The sequence below is a fragment of the Halichoeres trimaculatus genome, unplaced genomic scaffold, assembly GCF_033239565.1.
Source record: "Halichoeres trimaculatus isolate MK-OKI-2021-1 unplaced genomic scaffold, fHalTri1.1 fHalTri1_scaffold_15, whole genome shotgun sequence".
Classification (NCBI taxonomy): Eukaryota; Metazoa; Chordata; class Actinopteri; order Labriformes; family Labridae; genus Halichoeres; species Halichoeres trimaculatus.
Genome location: NW_027437193.1, coordinates 5,465,706 through 5,492,977, shown reverse-complemented (window position 1 = coordinate 5,492,977; position 27,272 = coordinate 5,465,706). Strand labels below are relative to the sequence as shown.

Genomic DNA, 27,272 nt, shown 5'->3' with positions numbered 1-27,272 from the left:
GTTCACTCGTCTGTGAACTTTTCCCAGACTGTGATTCATCTGAATGTCCCGACATAAACAGTTCAGTTATGTATGTGTAATGATAAGAAACATGTATATTCATCTACATGGGAATCTGCTGCACCTTTAGCTTTGTTTAACTTCATGGTGACACTGAAGTCACAGGTTTTATATCGTGTCATCTTGAAAGCATGTTTTTCTGTGTCTGAAATGTTTGAGGTGCGCCACAGCAACAGTTTTATGAACCCGTCGTCTGCACCCTCTAAAGAGATGCTCGGCCTCTCTGTTTTCCTCTAAAGTACATTAAAGCTCTGCGCACCGCGGGGCGTGTTTGCTCTCCTCTTTGTGTTTACGGCTCAGACTTACTGTGCTGTAATGTGACGCTGCAGACGTCCTCAGACACGAAATGTTTTCCCTTACATTTCTCCCTGTCGGGGCTCTCTGCTCGGCTCAGAAGACGTATGTTTCTCACAGTCTTAAGAGGCCGGGGCTCTCCGTCTGCAGCCTGAGTATCTGCTGCCTGCAGTCTCACCAGCGACACATTCATCATCCCAAGTGAAGCTGTAAAAACCTGGTGTATTGCAGCTTTTTGGGAGTTTGTGAGATTTACCTCCAGTTTCCTGCTCTGACACAGTGCATAGCTCAAACACTCACTTCCACCCATTACAGCGCTCTGCTGAAGCTGACCATTGCTGCACCATTCGCGTATTTACACAGACACTCACAGTGCTCTTAAATTAAAATGTTGTTTATATACACAGAAAATAAAATAGGTGATAAAACCCGACCCTGCAGGGCCTCTCAGTTTGTAATGAGGTGTGAGCTGTTGCTGCTATGTGCCCTCCACACAATGAGGCCTCTATTACAACCTGAGATAACTTAGTGAGAACACACACCCACCACCTGAGCCCAACTGTTTCTGCAGATTTTATATCCTGTGTGAGGATATAAAACAAATGCTAAGCCTACATTATCAGGTGATTAAAACAGCAGTTTGGAATTTGCTCGTCAACAAATTTGGTTTCCATACGTCAAGATTTGGACTTTATTGTCTCAGAGAAGAAAAAAGCAGCTACAATGTAAAGACAGTTGACGGATAAAGATACCCATCATGCAACACAGTTTAATGCCACTGCAGCAGAGAGTAGGATAAAGATCCTACATCTTGAATGATCTTTCAAGACCCAAATAATAATGTTTTCTCTGACAATGTAAACACCAAAACTTCCAAAAAAGAGTGGACTCTCTTCTTTTAGGTCTCTCTTTCTGTTTTTGATCAAAAAAACAGACAAAACATACTTTTTGATCACATTCATCTCGGGCGCTTCATCCTTTAATCCTCTACATGATCTCTGTCGTCATTTCTCACACAATGGAGCCGCTCTTTCTCTCTGAACTACTGCGACACATCCTCAGTTTTAGCGTGAGCTGCCTGAATTTTTCTGACTTGCAGCGTTTCGCTATGTCTCTGTCATCTCACATCTTCTCCTCATATCCATGCTGAGCTCTCATCCAAAGAGCACACTGCTCTCACCCACAGTAGGTTACGAGGAGGATTTTGATTGACAAGCTATGATAGACCCTGCCTCCCCCTGCTGAAAAAACATCATATACTTCTATAGATGCAGTAAATGGTTGCACAACGTCAATGGCAGCTATTGATGCTAGTTTTTGATATTGGCCAGTTGAAAAAATGTGGATTTACAAATCTTCTCTTCTTCGTGTCTTTGTTTGATTAGTCATGCACTATAGTTTTGTAATGTCCTAGAATTCAGATTCTTTATTTGGGGACCTTAAGCAGATATAAGATTAAGATATGATTAATTAAATTGATTAATTACAAATTCTGTAATTAATTAGATTATTTTTTAATCGCCTTACAGCACTAGTTTTTATTCATGCTAGTCGAAAAACAGCAGGAGGGAGCAGATCTTTGACTCTTTGACAACATTTCACTGCAAAAAACTGAAATCTTATCAAGTGTTTCTGTCTTATTTGAAGGAAAAACTGCCTTAAGCTACTCAATATGAGCCACATTCAACTGGTTGGTCCAGAAAAATGTCTTGTTACATGTTATTTCAGGACAAAAATTAGGTCTATTGCTTGTAACAATAAAAAAAATCTGCCAATAGATCAAGAAAAATTTGCTCAAAAACTTGCTTATAACTAAAATTATGTCTTAATACAAGTAACTTTTCTCTTGTTTCATTGGCAGATTTTTTCAAGCAATCCAGACCTCATTTTTGTCTTTAAAAAAAATAAAACAAGACACATTCTGGAGTTGTCAGGTGAATGTGGCTCATATTAAGACTAAGAAGACATTTTCTACTGAAAATAAGACAAAAATACTTGATAAGATATCTTTTCTTTTACCAAGCTGTAGCTCAATAAAATCTCTATTTTTCTCTCTTTGGTGTTTTCGAAAACTCTTATTTCAGCTTCTTTGTTTCAGCTGCTGTCTCTTTAAAGCTCTCCGCTCCACAAACCCCCTTCTCTCTGATTGGGCAGCCATCTAAAGGCCTGTCAGGGGCAAACCTTGGTGTTTGAGGCCTGCCCCAGCAATGTCAGGAATCCCTCGTGTGATGACCTCATCATTCAGCAAGTTGGAAAGATCTTGTTGATGTATCTTGCTACTTTTTTGAGCAGTTTACGGACAAATGCAGGGATTTCTACAACATATAAATATGTACAGGTTTGAAAATCTTAACACATTTAGTCTAAACATCCAGCATTGTTACTTTGTATCCATGTTCAAATATGAAAATGCAAAATACCCCCTCTTTAAACTGAAATATGATGAAATAATGAGGCCATCACATTAGGAGCCCCTAACTGACCTCAAACACCATAGTCTGCATGTAGCTCCGCCCCTGACAGGCCTCCAGAGGGCTGGCCAATCAGAGGGAGGGGGGTTTGTGAAGCAGGGAGCCTTAAATGGGTTTTTTAAAACACCAGTGAGAGAAAAAAAAGAGATTTGTTTGAGCTGTAAATCATGTAATGCCACTATGGGGGCACCAAAGGGACGGAATAAAGACTAAAAAAAGGACACATAACCCCTCTTTAAAAAGTACTTGCTGAAAGAAGAATAAAGGATATCATGTGACAGATTCTGGTTTCTGAGCTGTGTCAGAGGGCGTAAAAACACAGTGTGTAAGGAAAGATAAAAGTCTTCAAACGGAGGATGAACTCCTGTAACTGGGAGGTTAATCCTGAACACGCTTCTCATGCTCTGTATCCATGTTGTTGTTTCCATGTCAGCGTGTCTGGTTTTCGTCTCTTCCTCTTTAGATCTGAAGAACAAATGGCACCTCGTGGTCGACCGGCTCACCGTGCTCTTCCTCAAGTTCCTGGAGTATTTCCACAAACTGCAGCTGTTCATCTGGTGGCTCCTGGAGATCCACATCATCAAGATCGTGTCGTGTTACATCGTCTTAGTGTCTGTCGACGAGGTGTGAGGATGCGTCATAGCCTTCTGTTGTTACTCTTCGGCGTCTTCCTGGTTTGGTTTTATTCCTGAGCTCCTCCTCTCCTGTTGTTCCTCCTCTGCAGGTGTCTCTGTTAAACTGTGTGTTCCTGGTCTCCTGGGCCTTTGCGCTGCCCTACAGCCAGTATCGGCCCCTTGCCTCCAGTGTTTGCTCCGTCTGGACGTGTGTCATCATCGTGTGCAAAATGTTGTACCAGCTGAAGTCGATAAAACCCCCACAATATTCAAAGAACTGCACCATGGTGAGTGTAGTTCACCTCGCCGTGCTCACTACATGTTACGGGTCATATGGTGAATAACTTGGCCTAAAACATCTATTCTCCTTCCACAGCCAGGCAGCTACACAGAAGAGCAGGAGAAAGAGATGAAGGAGTCTCTGCTGTATAAGGGACCGGTGGAACCTGCGCACTGGGTCGGCCTGAAGAAACAAGATGATCTGCTGGGATACCTTAGGGTGAGGAGTCTGAAAGCTTACACATCGTTCAACCAAGGACAGAAATACTATGAATTCAAAATCACAGAAGAGGATGGGATTAAATTTATTTGATGGTGCAGGATCAGAAACATTTGGGGACAAAAAGTGGTTTGCAGGTCAAAATATTCTATATTTGAAAAACAATCCTGATGAAATCCAGATCCTGATCCTGCCATAAAAACATCCTGACATATTTTCCTAATGTCGCCCCCTAATGGAGGACATGTTCCTTGGTCAGAAGCAGAGTTTTCTACCAATTTTCCCCCATTGAAATGAATTTAAATGTCATTAATACCTTCTGAACCCCCTGAACCCCACAGTTTTAAATGAGTGCTCTTTTTGTGGTTTGTCAGAGAATGTTTTTCATGTTTTTTTCTGAGTGAAGGAGACTTAATGTTTTTTTTAAACTAGTGTTTTTAATATTTTTAAGGTTGTTTTCTCCAGTTCTGTTTTTATCTGTGGCGTAAAGTAAAGAAGAATAACTTTGATTAGTGAAGCCAAAATGGCGATCTACCTCATTTGGAGGTACAAACTACAAGCTGCACCTGAGCTGAATCCTGTGGCTTGGTGGATATGCAACATTAAGGCCAGACTGAGGCTGGACTTTCACTTCTACAGGGCCACAGGAAATATGGACACATTTCAACAACAATGGGACTTTCAAGGAGTTCTATGTTATGTTTCTGAAGGAAAACTATTAAAAAAAATGTCTTTGCTGACTTCACATCATTAGCTTTTGAACATTCAGCACCTGCCTGTTTGACCCCGTTGTAAATGAAGTTTTTGTTAAAAATACAAAAAAAAACTTCTTCTTCTTCTGCTACTACTCAGCACTGTCCTTTGCACTGACTTTCCTTAGACTATAGACTGTATAAAACATGGACGGAGTCTCGCCGACGTCACCCGTCTGTTTCTGAAACGGAAAATGAAGCAGATTGGCTATAGCGGCCATATTGGTAGTAGCAAGGGCTTCGCCTACAGCCATAGGGCGCTGGCCGTCACGTGACCCTCAGCTGTGCCTCTTATTGGGGGAGCTTGCGATCTTAATATCTTTCGAACAGCCGAGTTAGAAAAAAAATTTACCCCCCGTACAGTGGGTGCCGGTAGTAAAATTAGCGACTCAGACAGGAGATGTTTTTTGAACCAGGCTGTAAATAGGTTAATTTCTGCTTTGAAAATGGCTTCTTTTGGCTTGGTGTGTATGTGATTTCCGCTACTTCCAGAGCCAGCCTTATGTGAACACTCGAGAAACAGCAGATTTTAGCACTTCAGCACTGTCTCATATTCTCAGACCAGAGGTTGCCGCTTGCCTTAGTCCCATAAATGGAAAAACAAAATTTTGAACGGAAAAAAATTAAATCTCATCAAGTGTTTTGTCTTTATTTAAGTAATTTTTTTTGTTATACTCAGTAAGAGCCACATTCAGCTGGTCAGTCCAGAAAAATGCCAAATGTTTCAAGTTATTTAAAGAGAAAAATGAGTTCTGAATTACCTGTAACAAGTAAAAAAAATCTGTCTACAAGAAAAAATTGCTTGAAAAAATTAAATGTTTTAAAACAAGAAACTTTTTTCTCGTTTCATTGGCAGATTTTTTTTCTTGTTACAACCAATTCAGACCTAATTTTTGTCTTTAAATAACTTAAAACAAGACATTTTTCTGGACTGATCAGTTAAATGTGGCTCGTATTAAGTCTCAAAAGACAAATTTCTCAAAATAAGACAAAAACACTTGATAAGGTTTCATTTTTTTCCAGTGTACATAATAACTGAAAGCACTAATGTGAGCACAACACTGATGCTTCCGCTGTGAGCAGTGAGGTATCTGAAGTTAGCTCATAACCCAAATTTTAGCTCAAGGCAAAAAACTTAAAGTAAAAAATCAGTCAAGTGCTTGCTCATATCTTGAAAAACTCCTTAGTTGGGACATTCTTAAGTAAAGACATCAAAGGCGGTGTGTGACACCGTTAGCCACATCAGTTACATAATAGTGTGATGCCGTAGCAGCGCAACAAAGTGTACCTCGCTAATAAATCCAATGAAGAGGAAAAACACGATACAGTTAACAAAGAGCAAAGATGGAAGACATTGAGCAATTTGTTCTGTCTGTGATTTCCATGTGGCTCTTTGATACAAAGAACAATCAAGCTTTGTTTCAGAGAAGTCTGTGTGCCGTGAGGAGAAATATAGCCGCTGCTTTCGCACAGGAAGTGGCGATTTTTTCGACCAATCAATGGTCTGCAGTGTTGTAGCTTCATCTTCTGGGATCAGATTGGTTTAGTTTGTTTATTTGGGGATGTGTCCCAAAAATTAGTCAGTGGGAGCTCCATAAAACGCCATGCTAAGACGGACTCAACTGAACTGCTTGGTGGAAACGGGCTAAATAGAGGGTTCATGTGTTATTGTGGTTCATAAATTAAGTCAGAGCTGCTGGCCCTTTCTCATTTTTACAGCATTCAATGTGGTCCTCTTTGAAGATTTGACGCTCATGCTTCAGATAAAAGAATCAAAACCACAGAACAATCATTTCTGAAATCATCTTTTCTCCTTTTCGTACAGAACAACCTCTTGATGCTCGCTCTGTTAGCCTTCGAGGTGACCATCTACCGTCACCAGGAGTACTTCAGACTGAGGAACAAACTCTCCCCTCCTGCAGCCAGGATCATCTTCCACGACATCACGCGGCAGCATCTGGACCTGGGCATCATCAGCTTCATCAAATACTTCATCAACTACTTCTTCTACAAGTTCGGGCTCGAGGTAAAGACGAGCGACACGGTGAGATGAGTGTTATCTGAAAAAAGTTTGCTTCACTTGTCTCTCCTTGACGTGTGGTTCTCAGACGTGCCTGCTGTTAGTGGTTAACGTCATCGGGCAGCGAATGGATTTCTACGCCATGCTGCACGCCTTCGCTTTGATTGCAGTGATGTATAAACGCAGGAGGAAAGCCATCGCTGAGATCTGGCCAAAGTACTGCTGCTTCCTGGCGTGTATGCTGACAGTCCAGTATTTCATCTGCATCGGGATCCCTCCGGCGGCCTGTAAAGGTTTGTCTGATCCCAGAAACAAAAAGTGTCATATTGGTTCCTACCTACACCGCCAAAACAACCAGAAGCTGGTTCTGTGTCCATCGTATTGGGTTTATAAAAAGGGAACGTCTTTTTTTTTCCTTAATGTCAAAAAAAGCTCCAGTGATGAATTTAAAACCATAGAAATGAAATAAAAGATGCTAATTTTTAACCACTTTGGGATACACTAGAGCCACCTACTGGCAGGAATACAGAATAACAACCACACACTTGAAAAATGACAAAATTATTAATCTGTAAATGAGATAATAATCATAACAATCCCTCCATGTAGTGGTGAAAAAAGTCTTCAGAGACGTCATTTTTAATCCGTTAATCTCTCTTTGTGACGTTCTCTTTCTTGATTCATCCATTACCGTCCGAAGACTCTAACTACTGCTCCTCTTCCAGTCAAAGTGCTTCCACAAATAAACCAGACATCAAACTGACGTAAGTGCGAAGATAATGGTGAATGTTTTAATTTTAGATTATCCCTGGAGGTTTCCGGACTCTACTACAGACTCTAATGTGGTGAAGTGGCTCTACGTTCCAGATTTCCTCACCAGTCCCAAACCAACGTTCCTCATCTGTAAGTGGAGATCCAGTCAGACCCTGTTCCTCTCCTCACCCTCCATAAAAGACAGAGTCCTGATCTGTTTCCTCTCTTTTCCTCCAGACGACTTCATGCTGCTGCTCTGTGCCTCCATGCAGAGGCAGGTCTTTGAAGACGAGAACATGGCAGCGGTTCGTCTCATGGCTGGAGACAACGTGGAGATCTGTCGAGACCTCGACGCGGCGTCGTTCAGCGTCCACAACCCCGTCCCGGACTTCATTTACTGCAGGTAAAGCAATTTTTCTTTCTGTATTCTTTTTTAAACTTCCTTTTCAAACTTATTACAACCGTAGAAAATAATAAAATAAGCTGAGATGTCACTTTTGATAACTCCTAGTTTTCAGTCACATGACCAGCTCAGAAGCCTGGAGGACAAAAAAGAGTGTACACTGCAAATACAACTTAATCAAATGTTTGTGTTTTATTTTTTTTTAATGAATTGTTTTATTTGACAAAAAATGAGCCACATTCACCTGACAAGTCAAGAGAAATGTCGTATTTCATGAAATTAAAAGACTAAGGGCGAGGTCAGACTGGCCGTATGTACCATGCCCAAGCATGCCTCGACCCTAAAGTCCAGTTTGTTTGGCTAGTGTGAACACAAGTGTGCCCGGCTCAGGACAGTACACTTCTCTGCTATGGCATGTTTCAGAGAGGTGTGCTTTGGCATAGTACGCTTCATGCACAAGTGTCACTGAAAATGGTTTGTGCATGAAGCCTGAATTGCTACTTTGAACAAGTCAATTTTTCTTACTCGGGACTGCACGGTGGTGCACCAGTTAGCGCTGCAGCCTCACAGCAAGAAGGTCACCGATTTGAATCCCAGTTTGCATGTTCTCTCCGTGCATGTTGGGTTCTCTCCAGGTCCTCCCACTTCCTCTCTCAGTCTAAAAACATGCTCACCAGGTTAATTGAACACTGTAAATTGTCCCTAGGTGTGAGTGTGTGTGAATGGTTGTCTGTCTCTGTGTCAGCCCTGTGATTGGCTGGCGACCAGTCCAGGGTGTACCCTCCTCTCGCCCAATGACAGCTTGGATAGGCTCCAGCCACCCGCGACCCTGAACATGATAAGTGGTTCAGAAAATGAATGAATGAATGAGTTGTTCCTGCTCTATTGGCAGCTTTTTATCCCCTTTACAAGCAATTCAGGACTCTTTTCTTTATTTATTATCTAGAAAAAGATCATTTTTCTGTACTTGCCAGGTTTTTCTTTTTCATTTATTTAACCTTTCTTTAACCAGGAAGATCCCGTTGAGATTAAGAACCTCTTTTTCAAGGGAGTCCTGGCCAAGAGGCAGCAAAGTTACACAGTAAAATTATGGCGATTTACAATCAAAATTAATATTATGAAAAACAGGTTCAATTTGAGGAGGCTGTCTCAAGTGCTCTCAGTCTGGGTTTAAATGCATTTATAGAAACAAGATCAGTTAATTTCCAGTCTTTTTGCAACATGTTCCATGCAGAAGGAGCAGAGTATACAAATCTGTTACCCTGTTCTGTGTGGGCGAATGGAACCGAAAGCAACAAGAGGTCGTTTGAGCGCAAACCATAGGAATTAACACATCTCAGAGTGATCAGGTTGCAAATGTAGGAAGACAGTAGTCCAAGGATGGCCTTATAAATGAAAGTGTACCAATGTCCCAGCCTCCTGGTGGACAAAGAAGGCCATCCCGCTCGAGAATACAGTTCACGATGGTGGGTCAAAGGTCTACTGTTGGTGATGAACCTCAGAGAAGCATGATACACAGCGTCGATATGTCTAAGTGTTGATCTGAGGCAGTCATATACAACAAATCTCTGTAATCTAAAATCGATAAGAATGTTGCATTGACAAGGCAAGGTAAATCTATTTTGAACAAAGTCTCTTTAGACGTTTTTTTTTTTACCAGAATCAAGACACAAACATTGTCTTAGATTGACTTTTTGCAGTGTAAACATACATTTCTTCAAATATTCTGTATTAAATTCAACTCCCTGTTCTAGAAATATATGTTTTAGGACCTCAGAACCTTGATCGTTGTTTTGTTCCCTCATCAAACAGCATCGATCTATAATCTCTCCTTCTGTAGATTTTCTGACTCAGATTTGATTCTTTGGCGGAATAACAAAAGCTTAACTCCTGGTCAGCTAACAGTTACAGCTTAAGGATTTTATTTATTCATTTTTTTTATGATTTTAACACTTGGTTGGTTAAAGAATCAGGGGGACTGTTCCATAAGTTTGACATCGAGAGTTAGTTTGTTGTCGTAGTCGAGATAAACATGATCTGGTTTGGACACTGTGTGTTTTATTTTGAAAGTCACTTTGAGTTTCCAGGTAGTTTTTGTGTACAACTTCCTGTTCCACTCAATCTACAGTTTGAAAATTGATGTGTCGGTGCCGTGACAGAGAGGGGATGCATTTGGTGTATTTTGACTGTGGGAACAGGATGAACGTGAGACTGAGATTCATCAGGTGGTCAAAAATATTGTTGCTACATCCCAAAGTATTTAGATCAAATATGCAAGACAAATATTTTAGCCACAGCAACGACACCTCGATTTGCACAAAGCAGAAAGAGCAGGACAGGAAGTAAAGCAAAGAAACCACAATAAAACATTCTGTGACTTTCAAAATAAAACAGACTGTGCAGCTTGACTACAACAACTACAACAACAAACCGACATAATGAGTGGAGCCACAGGAGTCTGCAGGTTTGAGGTTTGAGGCACCTTTGATCTGATAAAGCAAGTGGCTAAAATTAGCAATATTTTAAAAGCAAGTCATTGTGCTGATTTGCTACTGCCGAGTTAAAAAGCTATTAAATCTGGTTGTAGAATTTGGATATGAAACATAAAACCGATTCAGCAACAACTCCCGAACTCAAGAGAAATGAGCCACTCGCTGTCCACATCAGCCTGTGTTTGCCAAACGCAGACTCAGGATAAAACTCTTCTTGTTCTTGGCTGCAAACTGTGCAACTGTAGAAGTCTTAAGTGAGGCGGTGCTGAATAAGAACTCCTGTGCTCAGCGATCCCTTATCCCTGCAAGAAAAAGAGGACAGATGACAGTATCTCACGCCAGGAGCAGCCCCACAGCTCACATCACCATCCTCAGACGCTGGATCCTGACTCTGCATGTGAGAGAAGAAGCTCAGAGAAGGTTTGGGAGGAAATACAGCGAGAGCATCCTGACCTGTCCACAGCCATTGATTATGTGCTCTTCACATTCCACTGTTTTGATGCACAAAGTGGACAAGTCTTTTATTAACGCACTCTGTGTCCATCAACAAGCCCTACAGAGGAGAGGAAGAGAGCTGCACAGCCCGTCTGTCCACGCCGCAGCAGCTCTGCACTTATTCCATCGTTTCCCTCCAGGATCGAATTACGGATACGGGGCGGGGGGAGAAATCCATAATCCACAAAAACACTCTGTCCGTCACTCTGCGACTCAGACGCTTTTGCCCTGTACTCTAACTCAATAAATAGCTTTTAAGTATGGAAAAGGTATTTTCTCCCTCTGATGAAGAAGGACACTCACTCAGCTGTTCTCGCCGTCCCCTCCTTCCTCACAGACTTCATCAAAGCTGCAGCTCTTCAATCAGCACACACACATCATGCTCTCATCATATCACACACACACAAACACACATGTATGCAAGATTCTGTCTGAGCTGTGCGACAGGAGTCAGGTTTCACTCCGCTTCACTTTTATCGATCGGACTCTTACCGGTGTCCTGACGCTAAGTGAAACACTAAGTGTGATTGATGGCTCGATTACGCTCGCTGCAACACAATGAACTCAAATGTTGTTTCGACTTCTATTTAGTGGCAAACGTGCATCCTATCAGCAGCTAATGTAACATCCTATAACTAACTTTGACCCTTTTTGATCCCGAAAAATTTTAAAGCTTCACCACTGCTCCAAAACTCGCATCTCAATAAATCAAATCTCAGTATCTTGAATTTTAGAATTTTCCACAAGGGCAATAAAAATGATTTTTAAAAACAGAAATGTCAGCTGTCTGAGAAATATCATCATTTATATTCACTCAACACTTGGTTTGAGCCCCTATAGCTCGAAGTACAGAGTCAATGTGGTGTGTCATGGTTTTGGTTCTTTTGGCGCTGCGGGCAGGAGCCACAACCTGATGGGAAATTAACCCAGCATAGCTGTATAGCCTCAAGGAAGCATGAAGCACTCTAAAATATCATCATAGAGGCCAGAGTTTTGGGCCAACACTGCAAAAAACTGAATCTTATCAAGTGTTTTTGTCTTATTTTAAGTAAAATCTATCTTGTTACACTTGATATGAGCCACATTCAAATTATCAGTCCAGAAAATTGTCTTGTTTCAAGTTGTTTAAAGGGGCTGTGAGGAGTTTGAAAAAGTGTCCCTACAAGATATATGCCAGATCATAATCTACACTTTAAAATGAGATGATCAGCATACAGGTTATTTTAAATTGCTACTTCTTAGCTCCAAGTTTGGATTGACCAGGACCGGATTGATCTACGGCACGTCTAGGTCTCTGCTGAAATTGATTTCTGTGATTGATTTTGTAGTGATGGTGGACACTGGAGCCTAACTGTCAGACAGAAAAAGGACAGAAGAGCTGAAGAAAGATGAACAGGAGAGAAATAGAGCATGAGAAAAAAGGCTAAAAGGGCTAAATCAGGGATCTCAAACTCGTGCCATGGAGGGCCAAGAGGCTGCAGGTTTTCTTTCCAACCAAGAACTCCACCAGCTGATTTCTCTGATTAGTCCCTGCTCTCTACTTGCAGGTGAGGTAATCAGTGAATTCAGCTGGTGGAGTTCTTGGTTGGAAAGAAAACCTGCAGCCTCTTGGCCCTCCATGGCACGAGTTTGACATCCCTGGGCTAAACCATTTGTGCTAATGTTCATTCCAACCCACAGTCAGCAGTTATTCTGCAGTGGTCTGTTCAAACTTGAGAGTCTATCAATAAAATGAAGAGTGAAGTTACGTTAGCTCTGATTGGTAGATGACTGGCAGGATGTAACCAGGATTTACTAACATTACATATTACAGACACGACTTAGAGCACCAGGCTGTTAGCTGCGCTAAATATAAACAGGTACTGAACTATATACAAACTGACAGTGTCAAATTGTTGTCACTTTAGCCTACAGATTTGTCAGAGCACTGGGCTGCCGATAGCACTACAAATAGCCGACTGCTACTACGTTTACTTGATGTCACATTTCAAACCATAGCACTACGTAACTGTACTGATAAATACCTTATTTTGGCATGTTGTATTCAGTAAAAAGTTGACTTGAACAAGTGAAATTTGTTTTGATCAGATCTCTGTTTGATTCCAAAACAAACACACATCTCGCTGAAAGTAAATTACAACAGTGTGCGGATACTCAGGGCCACAAGGTGGCAAGGAAGTGCAATTGAAACAGATCCTCATCATAGCATCTTTAAAAACAAAAATGAGGTCTAAATTGCTTGTAACAAGTAAAACAAGAATCTGCCAATGAAACAAGAAAAATTTGCTTGAAACTAGAAAAATATCTTGACACAAGAAACTTTTACTTATTCCATGGGCAAATATTTTTAGCATGTTTCAAGTAATTTAGACCTCATTTTTGTCATAAGATAACTTGAAACAAGACATTTTTCTGATCTAGTCAGGTGAATGTGCCTTTTATTACATATAAAACAAACTTTTCTTCTGAAAATAAGACAAAAACACTTGATAAGATTTTTGTTTTTTTTGCAGTGAATGCAGAGCTGAGGTGAAGCAGATGTGTGAGGAGAAAGGGTTGATAGATTGTGGAGTTGTTGAAAGATAAGGTCCGATTACATAAACGGTGAGCTTCAGAGAGAGTTCAATCACCAGATACTCAGAGACTCGAGCTGTCGCTTATTTCTGACGAAGGCCTGAAGACGTTTATCTCAGAAATCACTCGTGTCCTCACAGTTTGAGCTCAGAAACACCTGAATCACCAGATTAACGTGGACTCTCTTCTCATCCTTCAGGTCGTACCTGGACATGCTGAAGGTCATCATGTTCAGCTACCTGTTCTGGTTCGTCCTCACCATCATCTTCATCACGGGGACCACGCGGATCAGTGTCTTCTGTATGGGTTACCTGGTGGCCTGTTTCTACTTCCTGCTCTTTGGGGGCGACCTGCTGCTCAAACCAATCAAAAAGATCCTCCACTACTGGGACTTCCTGATCGCCTACAACATCTTTGTGATCACCATGAAGAACATTTTGTCTGTGAGTGGTTTAATACATCCTATGATGAGGTCATGATCCTGAGTAGATTAAACTCTAACAACACGTCTGGTCTCAGATCCTGGCCTGTGGCTACATCAACTCTCTGCAAGTGAACCACTGCTGGCTGATCCAGCTGCTCAGTCTGGCCTGCACCATCAAGGACTACAAACCCCCCATGGAGCAGCGTGAGTGAAACCAACATTTGACTTCTTTTAGCATCTTTTGATCACCAACACTTTTCATTTTTTGTCTTCCTCAGAGGAGTCACTGTTCCTGTGACTGGTTTATCAGCTGATTTATAAAAGTTTGGTTGTCCATCCACACCCAACTCCTGTTGTCTGACAGTTTGAGGACAGAATCACAGATACCAGCATTGAAAAAGGGGCTTCATGCTGTCCTATGGTCATGAAAACCCTGAAATAATTAAGCTGTTTCCCATTTCAAACCTCATTAAAGCTGAGTAAAACATTGCTAGTTTCAACACGCCAGCTCCTCAGTAAGAAGAGTCACTATTGGCTGTCCCAGAAGTCACTAAAAGCCACTGAATGATGCTATTGTTTAATTTATATAAAACAGGTCTAAATGTGAGAATTTAAATCTTGGCTAGTGCTGAAGAATTATCAGAGCATACCACTGAAGGTTATTTTGGCCTTTCCTGTTTAAACACTTCTCTACAACAGGAGATAACCATGGTGGAAAATGTAGATTACAGTCAGGATTTTCATTTGGTATCGACCCAGGAAGTAACGCGTCCCTTTAGGTCCAGGCAAGGATGTCAGACGTTGTGATGTTTGTTTCGGGGTCAGTTTAATTCACCAGGATTTTATCTTAATCCCACCGAGCTACTGATTAACACTGAATATAAACACGACCACAGTCGGTCAAACAGTGAAACCAAACGCTCACAGTCTACATTATGTTTCTATAGGTGAGAGTGTTTGCATTTCTGTTGTAGGTGGTTGGTGCGTCTTATTTTTTCTTTGTATTTTCTGTTTGTTTTTTTAAAGCCTGTTTGATAACATTTAGGTTTTTGTACATTTTGTTCAAATATTTGATTTGTGCTGTCAGTACAAAGCTGTGATTACTTCATTTTTAATCCTGCTCAATGCGAAAACAATCTAGGTTAATTTTTTTTTTTTTAAATGTCATATTAGATTTAGTATGAGCCAAATTAACCTGAAGTCCAGAAAAATGTCATATTTTAAGATTATAAAAGACACAAATGATGCCTGGATTGTTGTAAAGAATAAAAAAAAAATCTGTAAGTGAGGTAAAAAAAATGTAACTTGTTCCATTTCTTGAGACAGACATTATTTTTATTTAAAGAAAGTTCAAAAATTGGGTTTTCTGGTCCTGTAAATATGATTTTTTTCTGGACTTGTCTGGTAGTTGTGGTGCAGATTACGTTTAATAAACATTTTAACTAGAAACAAGACAAAAGTTTGCTTGGACTGAGTTTTCTTACATCTCAGCTGTAATTATGGGCTAAGATTTGTGTCACGAGAAACTGAATTTGATAATTTTGATCTGAAACCAAATTTAACCTACTTGAAAATTCAAATCTGTTCCTTAAATTCAGAAATAAAATTCTGTTATAGTCCAGCCTGGCATTAGCTATGTCCATGAGAAAGAGTCGAACATAGATTTGATCCTCTTGACGTCCGTGAAAATATCTGTAGAGTCTGAAACTGAAACTGAAGCTGAATTTGAATGAATTTGATTTGATACAGCTCTTAAAGCAGCACAGTTCACCTCATATAAAAACCTTCATCTTGTTTATGAATGATGATAGATAGAATAGATGTAATATGAACGAGTCTTTAACTGACTTTTACTCAGAGAATTTTCTCCTCTCATGTTACAGCTTTGGATCCTGATAAGAAGCCGTGTGAGCTGCCCTCTAACGAGGCCGGCATCATCTGGGACAGTATCTGCTTCGCCTTCCTGCTGCTGCAGAGACGAGTCTTCATGAGCTACTACTTCCTCCATGTGGTTGCTGATATAAGAGCCTCTCAGATTCTCGCATCCAGGTACACAAAGGCTAAAAAACACTACCAGTTTCTGTTTTTTCCATCAGTTTGATTCATGTTTAGGAATGTTTATCATCCATGGATGTTTGAGGGTAAAATAGTCGCTGAGCTTTCAGAGTTGGGTAAGTGTTTTGCTCAAAAGAAGAATGAATTGGATGCATCCTTCTCAAATGTCTTCAGATCATCAAACTGCATTGACACGTTTTGAGTTGGGATCTGAAAATGAAGAAAGAGGCGTGTTCATCATTTGAGTTGTGACCTGTGTGTCTGTGTGTGTGTGTGTGTGTGTGTGTGTGTGTGTGTGTGTGTATGTGTGTTTCAGAGGGGCGGAGCTCTTCCAGGCCACCATCGTGAAGGCAGTGAGAGCCCGACTGGAGGAGGAGCGCAAATCTGTGGAGCAGCTGAAGAGACAGTGAGACTCTAGATAGTAGACTGGGACTAGGATTGGGTTTTTGTTTTCTACATTTAAACATTTAACTTCAATAAGAAATGATTCAAGACCTAAAAACACTCAAAGTCAGGGTTTAAACACACACATGTAAAGCCAAACATGTTGAAAATGTCTTCCTCCAGGTTATTTTAACCAGACATCCAGTAAGAACAAACATAAAAAAAAAAAAAAAAAGCCAAAGATAACCTTCAAACGGCAGTTCTAATCCAATCCTGCTGCACTTTTTTTGTTTTGTTTTGTTTTTTTTTTACCTCTGGAATCTCTTGAGGGGGGGTTGATTTTGGATATCTAATTTAAGTTTCAAAATAAAAAAAATAAATACTTTATTAAAAACATTATTATTATTATTATTATTATTATTATTATTATTATTATTATTATTATTATTATTATTATTATTATTATTATTATTATTTATTTTTTTATTTTTTATTTTTATTATTATATCTATTATAAAATTATGCCAATCATTTTGAGGTAATAAATGAGATAATCAAAAAACAATACTAAAAATTAGAAAGTAATGGGATTAAAATATTTGAGAGTTGTTGAAACAGACAGAATTAAAACTTTATAATTCTGTCTTTAAATAATTTCACACAATATAAAGTTTAAAAAAAATGTAATTCAGTTAGAAGTGACACCAAACATCTGTCGAGGGACAAACCAGCAACAGCCAAATGTGGTATGTGTCTAGAAAGTGGCTTCTGGAAATACACCATAGAAGAAGAAAGTTCTGCTGATAGAAGGTTTTGACACAAAAATGTTGATAAATACAGGATCACACTGAGGGATCCTTTAAGTTAAAGATTATATTGCTTGATTTTTTTTTTGCCTGACATATGTTCTACTTGAAACTGAATTCAAATTTAAAGAGATTTAAAACTGAATTAATTTGATTTAAAATCATATTTTAACCCACTTTGACATTCAACTCTTTATACTTTTTAAAATTCATGAATTAATTTGAGTTCATCTCTATGGTCTTGCATGCAAACAAGATCGTAGAGGAGTCTCTGCAGACATGAATAGGAGTTTTGTGAATCCAGGGTTGAGTTCTTGAGTTCTAGGTCACACCTTGCTGAAATGATATTAAAAAAAAAAATCCATTCCTCTCTCTCACTCTGTTTCTGTCTCCATCCACTGCCCTTTCCTCTCTGATTTAAATAACTTAAAAAAAAAAAAAAAACCTGAATCTGAGCTGTGTGAACTAAAATTGAATTTTGACTCTCTGAATTTTAGGAATATTAAAAGTTGAATGTTTGAGTGGGTTAAAATAAAACTTTAAAGCAAATAAATTTAGTTTCAATATAACTGTTTTCTTTTCTGGCCAATAAAATATTCCCTTTTTTTTTCACACTGTACCTTTAAGAAAAGCCCAAACTATGCTGCGTGTTTTGGTCTTTTAATTGTAAACTGTAAACAAACCTAATCAGAAATCCATTTAAGTCTGCTCAGAGTTCAGATCTGAAAAGTCTGACTCTGTTTCCAGGAAGCCACCTCTTAGTATATGATCCCACATAAAGACAATGTATTTCCACCACTTACAGTTATCTCAGGAGTCACTCATAAGATAAGACCCACTCACGCCCTAATGAGCACTCTGACGTTACATCACTCATTTCCATACGGAGCCGGGAGATTTTTACGTGCTGTTCCTCTGTGTCGATCGTCTCTCTGATCTAATCAGGATGGAGCGCATTAAGGTGAGGCAGCAAAAGTTTAAGAGGGGCAAGGAGAAGATGCTGAGCATAGCACAGGAGTCCGGAGAAGGACAGACCCTCGTCCAGCCGGAGGAGGATGATGATGACGGTAGGATGAAGGCTGCCAGGGTCTCACTCTGTTAGACCCCTTTTCCACAAACAGGATGCTGGTGCTGGTTCAGAGCCGGTTCAGAGCTAGTTCCACTTCAGAAGTGTCTAAAAACAGCCTGTTTTTTCACAGGTTAGTGTCACGTCATTACACCATAAAACAACTCGAATGAGTCAGGAAACACTCGTAAAAATGACGACGTTTACCCCCATTAAGATGTTTGTTTTACTGAAATACGTATAAATATGATAAATATATTTTGACAGATTAGACACAGTAAGAAAAAAAACATTAACTTTATATTTGTGACTAGGCCAAACATTCACGTTTTCATCTCTGTAACAAAAACAAAACATACCTGTGTCAGATTTTATCAGAGAATTATTATAGCTCATCTTCCCCTCCTGTCTTTGTCCCAGAAAAATAGGTAGTAGACAAAAATTTAACATCGTAACAACCAAAGTACACCAGGTCCATCTCCAGTCCGGCTCCACTCTGTCACCGCACTGGATCAGATTACTTTCTATTCAAGTCAACGCGTCAACTCATACTGGATCCACTCCGTTGTGGTCAGGACAGCGTCCAATAAAGAAGAAAAAATATGACAAAGTAAACAAAGAGCAACGATGGAAGACATCCAGCGATTTGTCCTTTTTTGTGATTGGTATGTAGCTCTTTGTGACAAAGCGAAATCAAGCTTTGTTTCGGAGAAGGAGAAAAACAGCAGCCACTGTCGCATGGGAGGTGATGACCAATCAACGGACTGCAGTGTTGTTGCTCCACCTTCTGGGTTTGGATCAGTATGTTTGGCACCCTAACAGAAAAGCCGCATTTCCACCAAGCAGTCTGCTTCGGTACGTCTCGTTACGCACGCATTTTGTGGCGTTTTCACTGACTTATCCCGGGACAGATCCCCAAATAACCGAGACGAGCCATCCCACTTTTTGGGACCCTTTCGTATGGGTGCCAGACTGAACCGATCCGCTCCCAGAAGGAGGAGCTACAACACTGCTCCAAAGAGTCATCATTTATCATGTGACAGCGGCAGCACACAGACTTCTCTGAAACAAAGCTTGATTTTTCTTTGTATCAAAGAGCTACATGCCAACCACAGAGAGGACGAAATGCTGCATGTCCTCATCATTGCTCTTTGTTTACTGTGTCACGTTGTTCTTCTTTGTTGGATTTATTAGCGGGGTAAACTGTGTCGCGCTACTATGGCGTCACGCTATTGTTTAACAGCTTTCGGCATTCCGCTTACACGCCGCCTACCACGAGAGGGCACAGTTTGCTGTGGAAACACAAACAGGATCAGGTTTAACGGTACCAAACTGTGCTGAACCAGACTACTTGGTGGAAACGAGGCTAAAGGTACCAAAAAGTGGAACAGTACGGGTCTGTAACTTGGGGACCTGTGCCGGTTTAGTCAGAGTAAACGCCACCAAATGCGTGCCATACTGAGACAAACCAAACTGAACCCCTCGGTGGAAATGCTGCTTTAATAATCGGAAACAGTCCAGGAGTCAATAGGTTTGAGGTTTTACAGCTCAACATGGACCAGGAGAAGATGATCATTAGGATGGGAATAATGGGATCGTCTGGAGCTCGTGACTTCAGCTGTTTTGCGGTCCTGCTACTTTTAACGCACGCAATCTACACAGAGCCAGAACAGACACACTGCAAAAAACTACAATCTAGTCAGGAGTTTTTTGTCTTATCTTCAATAAAAATGTGTTTTTACACTTAACATGAGCCACATTTACCTGAGCAGTCAAGTAAAATGTCTATTTCAAGTTATTTAAAGACAAAAATGAGGTCTGAATTGCCTGTGAAAAATAACAAGAAAAATTTGCTCAAAAATTTGCTTCAAACTTGAAACATGTCTAATTACTGGTAACTTTTCTTTTGTTCCATTGGCAGATTTTTTGACTTGTTATAAGCAGTCCAGACCTCATTTTTGTCTTTAAATAACTTGAAACAAGACATTTTTCTGGACTGCTCAGGTGAACGTGGCAAAGACATTTTTACTAAAAATGAAACAAAAACCCTTGATAAGTTTTCAGTTTTTTGCAGTGCATGGATCTGGTGTAAGCAAAATCAAAACTAATTCACAGAGAAACACTTGAATGTTATCAGGCTTCAAGTTACCTCATTGAAAGCAGGAAAAAACAGGTGAAAAAGTAAGTCCAATCCTGATGATAGGAGGAGGGTTAACAGTCAGAAGAAGCGCGTGAATCTGCAGCGCAAGCACAGCATTATCATTACAGTTTCCTCAAACTAGAGTTAAGAGAAATTTACAGTAACAGAAAGAATTAGAGAAAGTTTTGTTGGCTTTAAACATGGGAATATGTTTTAAAAATCTACAATTCATGTCGTCTTTCTATCCATCACTCACAGAATTTTATTCAGCATTTACATGAAATGAAAATTAAAACCTGCAGTAGGAATTTAGGACTACTCTATAGCCCTACATGTCTAGAAACCCTTTATTTAAGATGTTTTTAGCCACAACGTAATTATTTTTTTTTACCTTGCCTCAAGCTCCTACTTCTGCAAGGATGGCGCTGCTTTAAAACTGTTCTGTTCTGTTCTGATTAGGGTTAGGTTTTTGCAGTGGAAACACAGAGAACTGGTACCAGGTTAGGCTCTGAACCAGCACTAAGTCTCTCTCGGTGGAAAAGGAGTCTTTAGACCTGTTAGATTGAAGAAAAAGTGATGAAAATGTGTTTTCATATTGTGTTTTTGAGTCAGAAGAATTGTGCCTTGAAGTCTGCAGAGTTTTCTTATCAAATGTTGCTGTATTTGTGAAATTTTAGGAGCACAGCGAACGAAAGCCAAGACCAAAAAAAAGCAGTGGTGGAGGCCGTGGGTTGACCATGCTTCCAGTAGGTTGACCCCCCCAAACTCCCTTTTTTCTCTTCCTCCACTCTGATTGGCCCTTGTGTCCTTGACCAGAACGCTGAGGATTCCCATACTGCCCCTGGGCTCTGAAGGCACCACCGTAGCCTCATCCATCCAGACTTTAGTCCTTTTCTGTCTCTATTTAAGGCTGGCCCTGGTAACCTGTGGCTCCTGTGAGAGGCTCTTCAGTCTCAAGATGATCTATAAAAGCGTGTCAGTATCAGCGCAGAGGGAGAAGGGTGACCTTAAATAGACACGGTGAGACAGCAGAGAAAAAGACTAATGGCTGGAGGTTTGTCTTCAGCATCACGTGAAGCGTAAACACCGCCTCTGCCCTCAGAGTCCACAGTAGAGAATCGCTCTGTTGTGAAACACTTTCATGCAAAGACATGAAGTCGACTCGCCTTTATTCTCAGCACTGGAATAAAGGATCAGGAGAGTTCGTTCATTCTTTGCTTGCAGACATGATCACCAAACAGCGACGACTGATCCCACCAAAAACAGAACATGTGGCGCTAAATCAGGCATCATTCTGAGCTTCCTGTTTGGTCTGACCTCATGTCTCATTTCCCCCCACGTGACATTTCCAAATCATTTCTCCATCATTCGATGTTTTGTCTCCATCCCCCAGCATCCCCCCTCACTCCCCGCCCACTGCGGTTCTGTTCAAGGACATAAGTCAGCCTCGCCTATCCCATTGCTCTAACTCTTAGCTAACACAGACAGGAGTCGCTGGCTCTGTCAGAGTTTAAAGACGACTCCAGGAGTATAAAAGAGTCGCTCTTCATTGTGCTTAGTGCTCACAGATAAATCAGCCGTTAGTTTCTGATGTGTTTCCTGCATATTCCTCTGTTTCATCCTGTCATTTCTCTGATGTCTTTGAACCGTACTGTGTGCTAGACTTTAACGGTAGACTCTAACGGTAAGTGGTGTGTTTCTCGCGCGGTGTCTCTGTTTGACCGTGTGTAACTGTGCCTTCTGCCCCTCAGTGGTTAGAAGTGGAGACTATTACCTGTTTGAAACCGACAGTGAGGAGGAAGCTGAGGAGGAGGAGGAGAAAAAGGACGAGGAGCCGCCAAAGAAGTCGGCGTTCCAGGTGACCTCAGGAAACGACTTATCTTTCTCTGATATGGATATTTACAGATAAATACATCTTTAATTCACATTTTCCAACTCTAGGGGGAGATTTTCTACTTTTTGCTCTTTTTTTTCCTTTGTGTCAGAAACATTAAGATAAGATAAGATAAAATAAGACAAGCAAAACCCACCATTATTATTTTTTCTGAGGAAGCCTCCTAAGAAATTTTGTTAACCCCAGGACAAAATCAGAGTTTGAAGGTTTGGTTTTGCACTCAGGGGTTAACAAAATTGATGCAAACTGAAGTTTCCTTATCACAGCTTTGAATGTACTTTATCCAGTTGTTGTTAGATCAGCTTAATGAGGGGGTACTTATGAACTCTAGTATGCCAAGTGGTTAAAAAAAAAAATCCCTATTTTCCTCTTAATGGTGTTAAAGGACGTATTCAGACCTGGACTGTTTGGTCCACTTTAAATGGACCAGGGTTCGTTTCCCACGCAGGTGTAGACTTTTCATGCAGGTGTGAATAGACACAAACGAACCCTGGAGCGGACCAAACAACAGGACCGAGACCCACTTTTTGAGGTGGTCTCGGTCCACTTCCAAACGAACTCTGGTGCGGTTCGTGGTTCTCCGGTGCAGGTCTGAATACAAACCAAGGTCCATCCAAACTAACTACAGGATACATGTGCCTTTTGGGCCTATAAAGCCACCGTAACCTAACCTTCTTTGGTTCATACCTGATCCTCCGTCTTCTGTTTAGCCACGCTGTTGCTAGCATGTTGTGGGTCAGGACACGCAGAGCATAACGTCTCCTTGCTGCGCGCATTCGTCTTCACTGTTCCTAAATTTGAAACGATGTTGTTAAGCTGCTTTGAAGGAGCTGCTCTTGAAACTGAAAATGATTTAGCAGCTCTAATAAGAGCACAAACACGTTTACCTCCATTTCCAGGTCTGTATTCTGTGTACAGCCCTTTGTCAGTGCTGTCCAATGAGAGCACTGATTGTCACACACGTGGATGTGTTTACAGAATATAGTCCACTTGCAAAAAGTACAATCTGAATACAAACCGCACCAAACGAAAAAAATAAAGTCCGCTTTTGGTCCGGACCAAACAAGTGGACCAAAGGACTTTTCTGGTCTGAATACAGCCTTAGAAACTCTTATTTCAGTCTCTGTGTGAAACACTTTGTTTCAGCTGTGGTCTTTGTAAGGTTCCACAAACCCCCTTCGCTCTGATTGGCCGGGCCTCTGGAGGCCTGTCAGGGGCAGAGCTATGGGTGGTGTATATATTTATTACATATGAATACTTAGAGGTTTAGAAATCTGCACACATTTAGTCTGAACATCCAGCTTTATTACTTTAAATCCATGTTTAAAATGTCTGATATGAAAATACCCCCTCTTAAAAGCAGAATACCCCCTCTTTAATATTTTTGGGATGATCAAGAAATTTGGTTGAACACCATTTTTAGGCCAACCAACACTTGCCTAGTTGACTGACACCAACTCATGTTTATCTCTGTATCATTGTGTCAAATTAAAGCTGGCAGGCTTTTGTGATGTTGTTGTTTAATTTCCAGGTGTTTTATTTCTTGTACATGCAACCATTTTTTTTTTCAGTGGGTTAAAAGACTTACAGTTATGACCACTAACACTCGAAGAGAATATGTCTAACAGCTTGATATCCTCTTCTTTTCAGTGTTTTCTAACAAATTTAACATCCTCAGTGTCTAAACTTACCTAATGATCTTCCACTAACGCATTAATTAACCCACTAACCTCTGCCTCTGTTGTCTCTCTGTAGCGAGCTATCGGGAAGTTTGTCTCTGCTGTTCTGGCTTTGCCCAAGTCTATCATTAAGCTGCCTAAAACTATCCTGCAGTATGTGATGAAGGCAGGAAAGGTACTCACCATCAGCTAACACGGCTAACCGCTAACACAGCTTCAGAGCGCCGCCTCTTCCAGCTCGTGTTTGGTCTCTGCTCTGACTCCAGTCATCAAGCATGAGCTGGAACAGAGATGATCTGAACTTCTGCATGTTTTATTCTGAAAGGGTATTGGTTTGTTGAAGTGTTTCCTGTTTTGTCTTCGTGTGGTAACTGTACACAATTTATCAGTTTCTTTCCTTTTGCTTGCTGTTGCATGTTTTGCATGTGAGAATCCTTTCCCTTTCCCCTGTACTCACCCCTTCCTCTCTGTCTCTAGTTTCTCTACCACGCCTGGATCACCGACCCCAAGGCTGCGCTGAGAGCTCGAGGCAAAGAGAAACGCAAGTTCTGGAAAAAATACACCAAGGGGGTACGGCACAGAAAGAGCAAGAAAGATGGTGAGTGTGTTCTAGAGATGAAAACTTACAGGAAAGGAAGTGGAGCGTGAAACATGACGAAGTGTCTTCATGGTTCCTCAGCAGGTCATGTGACCGTGGACCTTGGAGAGCTCTCTGATGGCGGAGATAAAAGTGAGGAGAGCAAAAAGTCTGGAAGTCCAGGTGAGTTCAGGAGAAATACTCTGGTGATTTTGTACGGTGATGTTTTTTCAGTGTAACTTGACACATTTGCATCAGGTAATTTTATCTTTCTTTTCAACTGTCATAAAAAAAGAATATTAGGTATCTCATTATTAGATGTAAGTATCATAAAAATAAAAATCCCCTTATCTGGAAGATCAGATAAAAAGAGTCATGGTACTTCTCCTCTTTTAGAAGTAGTAGTAGTAATAGTAAAGTTTATTTCTGACAAAATAATAATAAATACAAATCATATATCCAAAATGATCCCGTCTGCTCACAGCAGGTGAAGCTCTTTCAATGTGGCGTTGGTGTCTGGTGTTAGCGCCGTTAGCCATGTCTTTGAATAGCATGATGCTACTCTGCCTTCTGGTATTCCTTCTATTACTGGGTTAGCACAGCTAGCTTGTCCATCTAATTGGAGATCATACGTTCCCAATAACGATGGATGGAAGGACACGTCCATGTCGTCACTTCTTAGCTCACACCTGAGAACCAGCACGTCGTCCTCACCTCCTTCTCCTCACCTTGTGGGGAAACATCAGGCCTTGCACCAGTTAGCATCAACACGCTACAGGCTGCTAACAGCTGATTTCACATATAAACAATGCAGCCATGGTTACATGTAGGATCTCCAGACAAACGCAGGAGAAAAAATAGTAAAAATATCACTGAAGACAAAACCAGTTTGATGTCCATGACCAACAAATGAACCATACATATTTCAAACACAACAGAATAGAAAAGTTGTTTTCAATCAGATAGTTAATTGTGCAGAAAATTGCATATTATCACAATATTGTGATATCATAATATTATCTTATCACGTCCCAAGTATCGTGATGTGTATTTTACTGATTTTACTGACAGCAGGAGACACAAATTTTCAAGTTTCTCATTTTTCCCGACACATTTAACAACAGTTTATGATTGTGTGTCTGCTCTCCCTCAGATAACATTATCAAGAGAGTCTTCAACATCATAAAGTTCACCTGGGTGCTCTTCCAGACGACCGTGGAAAGCTTCACCAAGTGGATGAACGACATGTGCAGGGAGTACATCGACATCTCCACCGTGCTGCGCATCGAGCGCTGCATGCTGACCAGAGAGGTCAAAAAGGTAAGACAGGAGACCATGTGAAGACCGGACGACCAGTTTGGAGTTTGAACCTCACAAGATTCCTCCATTCAGGGAAACGTGCCGTCCAGAGAGAGCATCCACATCTACTATCAGAAGGCCATGAGGCTCAACATGTCCAGGCAGGCCAGCATGGACATCCTGAGCGAGGACGACTCTGCGTCAGGATCCTCCAGGGTCAGGAGGAGGAGAGGAAGGTATCCCATGGAGAGTCAGGACTCCACGGCCTCTAGAGACAGCATGTCCAGGTACAAAGATCCTTCTGTGTCATCATACAGAGACATTTCACCCTCATTCTTCTGTGTATTTTAAGCTTTATTTACTCCATGTCATCCGTGGACCCTAACATAGACTCCATCTCATCCTCCTCATTCCCATCCCTCACTCCCACCACCTCTCAGTGCTTTGACTGAAGCAACCACGCTCCTTTCTCGCCAATCCACGCTGGAGGACTTGGACGGGATGCCGGAGTGCATTCCTAAAACCAGCGAGCGTGCCAGGCCCAAGCTGAGAAAGATGTACGGCCTGGACATGTCCAATTCATCCGTGGACAGCTGCAGCAGCTTTGTGTCCAGGTGCTGGGTCTTAGCATCACATGTCGACACTGCTCTGAGTTTATACACAGAAAAACGATTATAAACAATCATAAATCCCTGTTTTAGTTCTCTGCTTCCTTTAACGAGCTCAGGAAACTGTTGGTTTATTTGAAGGGTTTTAAAATTAGAGGCCTGGTGTTACAAACTGTGGTAAAATCCCAAAATGAGACACCCACTAACGCTGCTAAAAGCTGAATACAATTATTATAACACGCATTTCTAAATCTGAAACTGCTGCTTCAGGAATGAGCCCGTCCCTGTGACAGCTTTCATAGAGGCTGCCACGTCATGTTCATTATCACAACCACTGCATCTCCAGACGTCTGTTCTTCATCATCATCATCAACACATATCTGAGATCAATCAAGGGTGTAACATTTTGACTTTTATGACCCAACTTTCAAAGAATCTAATTCTGAGGGTATTAAAAAGCCAATGTTCAAAGATGCCTAACAAAAATAGTTTTGGCTTCATTGGCAGATTCTGAAATCTGGGTAAAACAATTTTTTTTTTAAGTTTTCAAATTTGGAGCTCAAAGTCACACCCAACTTTTTTTCCCCAGCTCTTTATTTTGACGAAAATCTGACTCCCGAATATAGTCCAAATTCAGTCTTTTCTCCTCAGATTTCCACCTTCAAAAATTGTCAGCAATGAGATTTAAGTCAGAATTTTGACCATTTTTCTGATGGTTCATAGTCCTGAGGACATAAAAGATTAAGATCCTGACTGTCTTCTAGTACTTCCCCTTCTAAAAAGTGCCATCTTTAAGATTTAAAATCTGCATAAAAAAAGTTTAAAGAATAAAACAAACATTTGTAGAAAAGTCATGCAGCATGTCAGCTGCATTTTGAGGACTTCTGTTGGGTTGCCTAATTCTGGGAATTTT

At 40.8% G+C, this 27,272-nt stretch overlaps 1 protein-coding gene across 2 annotated transcripts in view; it reads left to right on the top strand.

Annotated features, from left to right (window-relative positions):
- piezo2b (piezo-type mechanosensitive ion channel component 2b) overlaps positions 1-27,272 on the top strand; it is a 117,454-nt gene that overhangs the window by 73,630 nt on the left and 16,552 nt on the right. Inside the window, exons 19-38 of one of the 2 annotated variants that reach the window (XM_074688533.1) lie at positions 3,289-3,449; positions 3,550-3,726; positions 3,816-3,938; positions 6,516-6,716; positions 6,799-7,003; positions 7,512-7,613; positions 7,701-7,866; positions 13,627-13,870; positions 13,947-14,055; positions 15,735-15,900; positions 16,223-16,312; positions 18,042-18,163; positions 20,980-21,048; positions 22,054-22,160; positions 23,952-24,050; positions 24,353-24,473; positions 24,555-24,635; positions 25,606-25,772; positions 25,845-26,038; positions 26,192-26,365. In XM_074688533.1, the coding sequence (XP_074544634.1) occupies positions 3,289-3,449; positions 3,550-3,726; positions 3,816-3,938; positions 6,516-6,716; positions 6,799-7,003; positions 7,512-7,613; positions 7,701-7,866; positions 13,627-13,870; positions 13,947-14,055; positions 15,735-15,900; positions 16,223-16,312; positions 18,042-18,163; positions 20,980-21,048; positions 22,054-22,160; positions 23,952-24,050; positions 24,353-24,473; positions 24,555-24,635; positions 25,606-25,772; positions 25,845-26,038; positions 26,192-26,365 (2,878 nt within the window). The remainder of the gene's footprint in view (positions 1-3,288; positions 3,450-3,549; positions 3,727-3,815; positions 3,939-6,515; positions 6,717-6,798; positions 7,004-7,511; positions 7,614-7,700; positions 7,867-13,626; positions 13,871-13,946; positions 14,056-15,734; positions 15,901-16,222; positions 16,313-18,041; positions 18,164-20,979; positions 21,049-22,053; positions 22,161-23,951; positions 24,051-24,352; positions 24,474-24,554; positions 24,636-25,605; positions 25,773-25,844; positions 26,039-26,191; positions 26,366-27,272) is intronic. The other variant, XM_074688534.1, reaches the window with a different exon arrangement.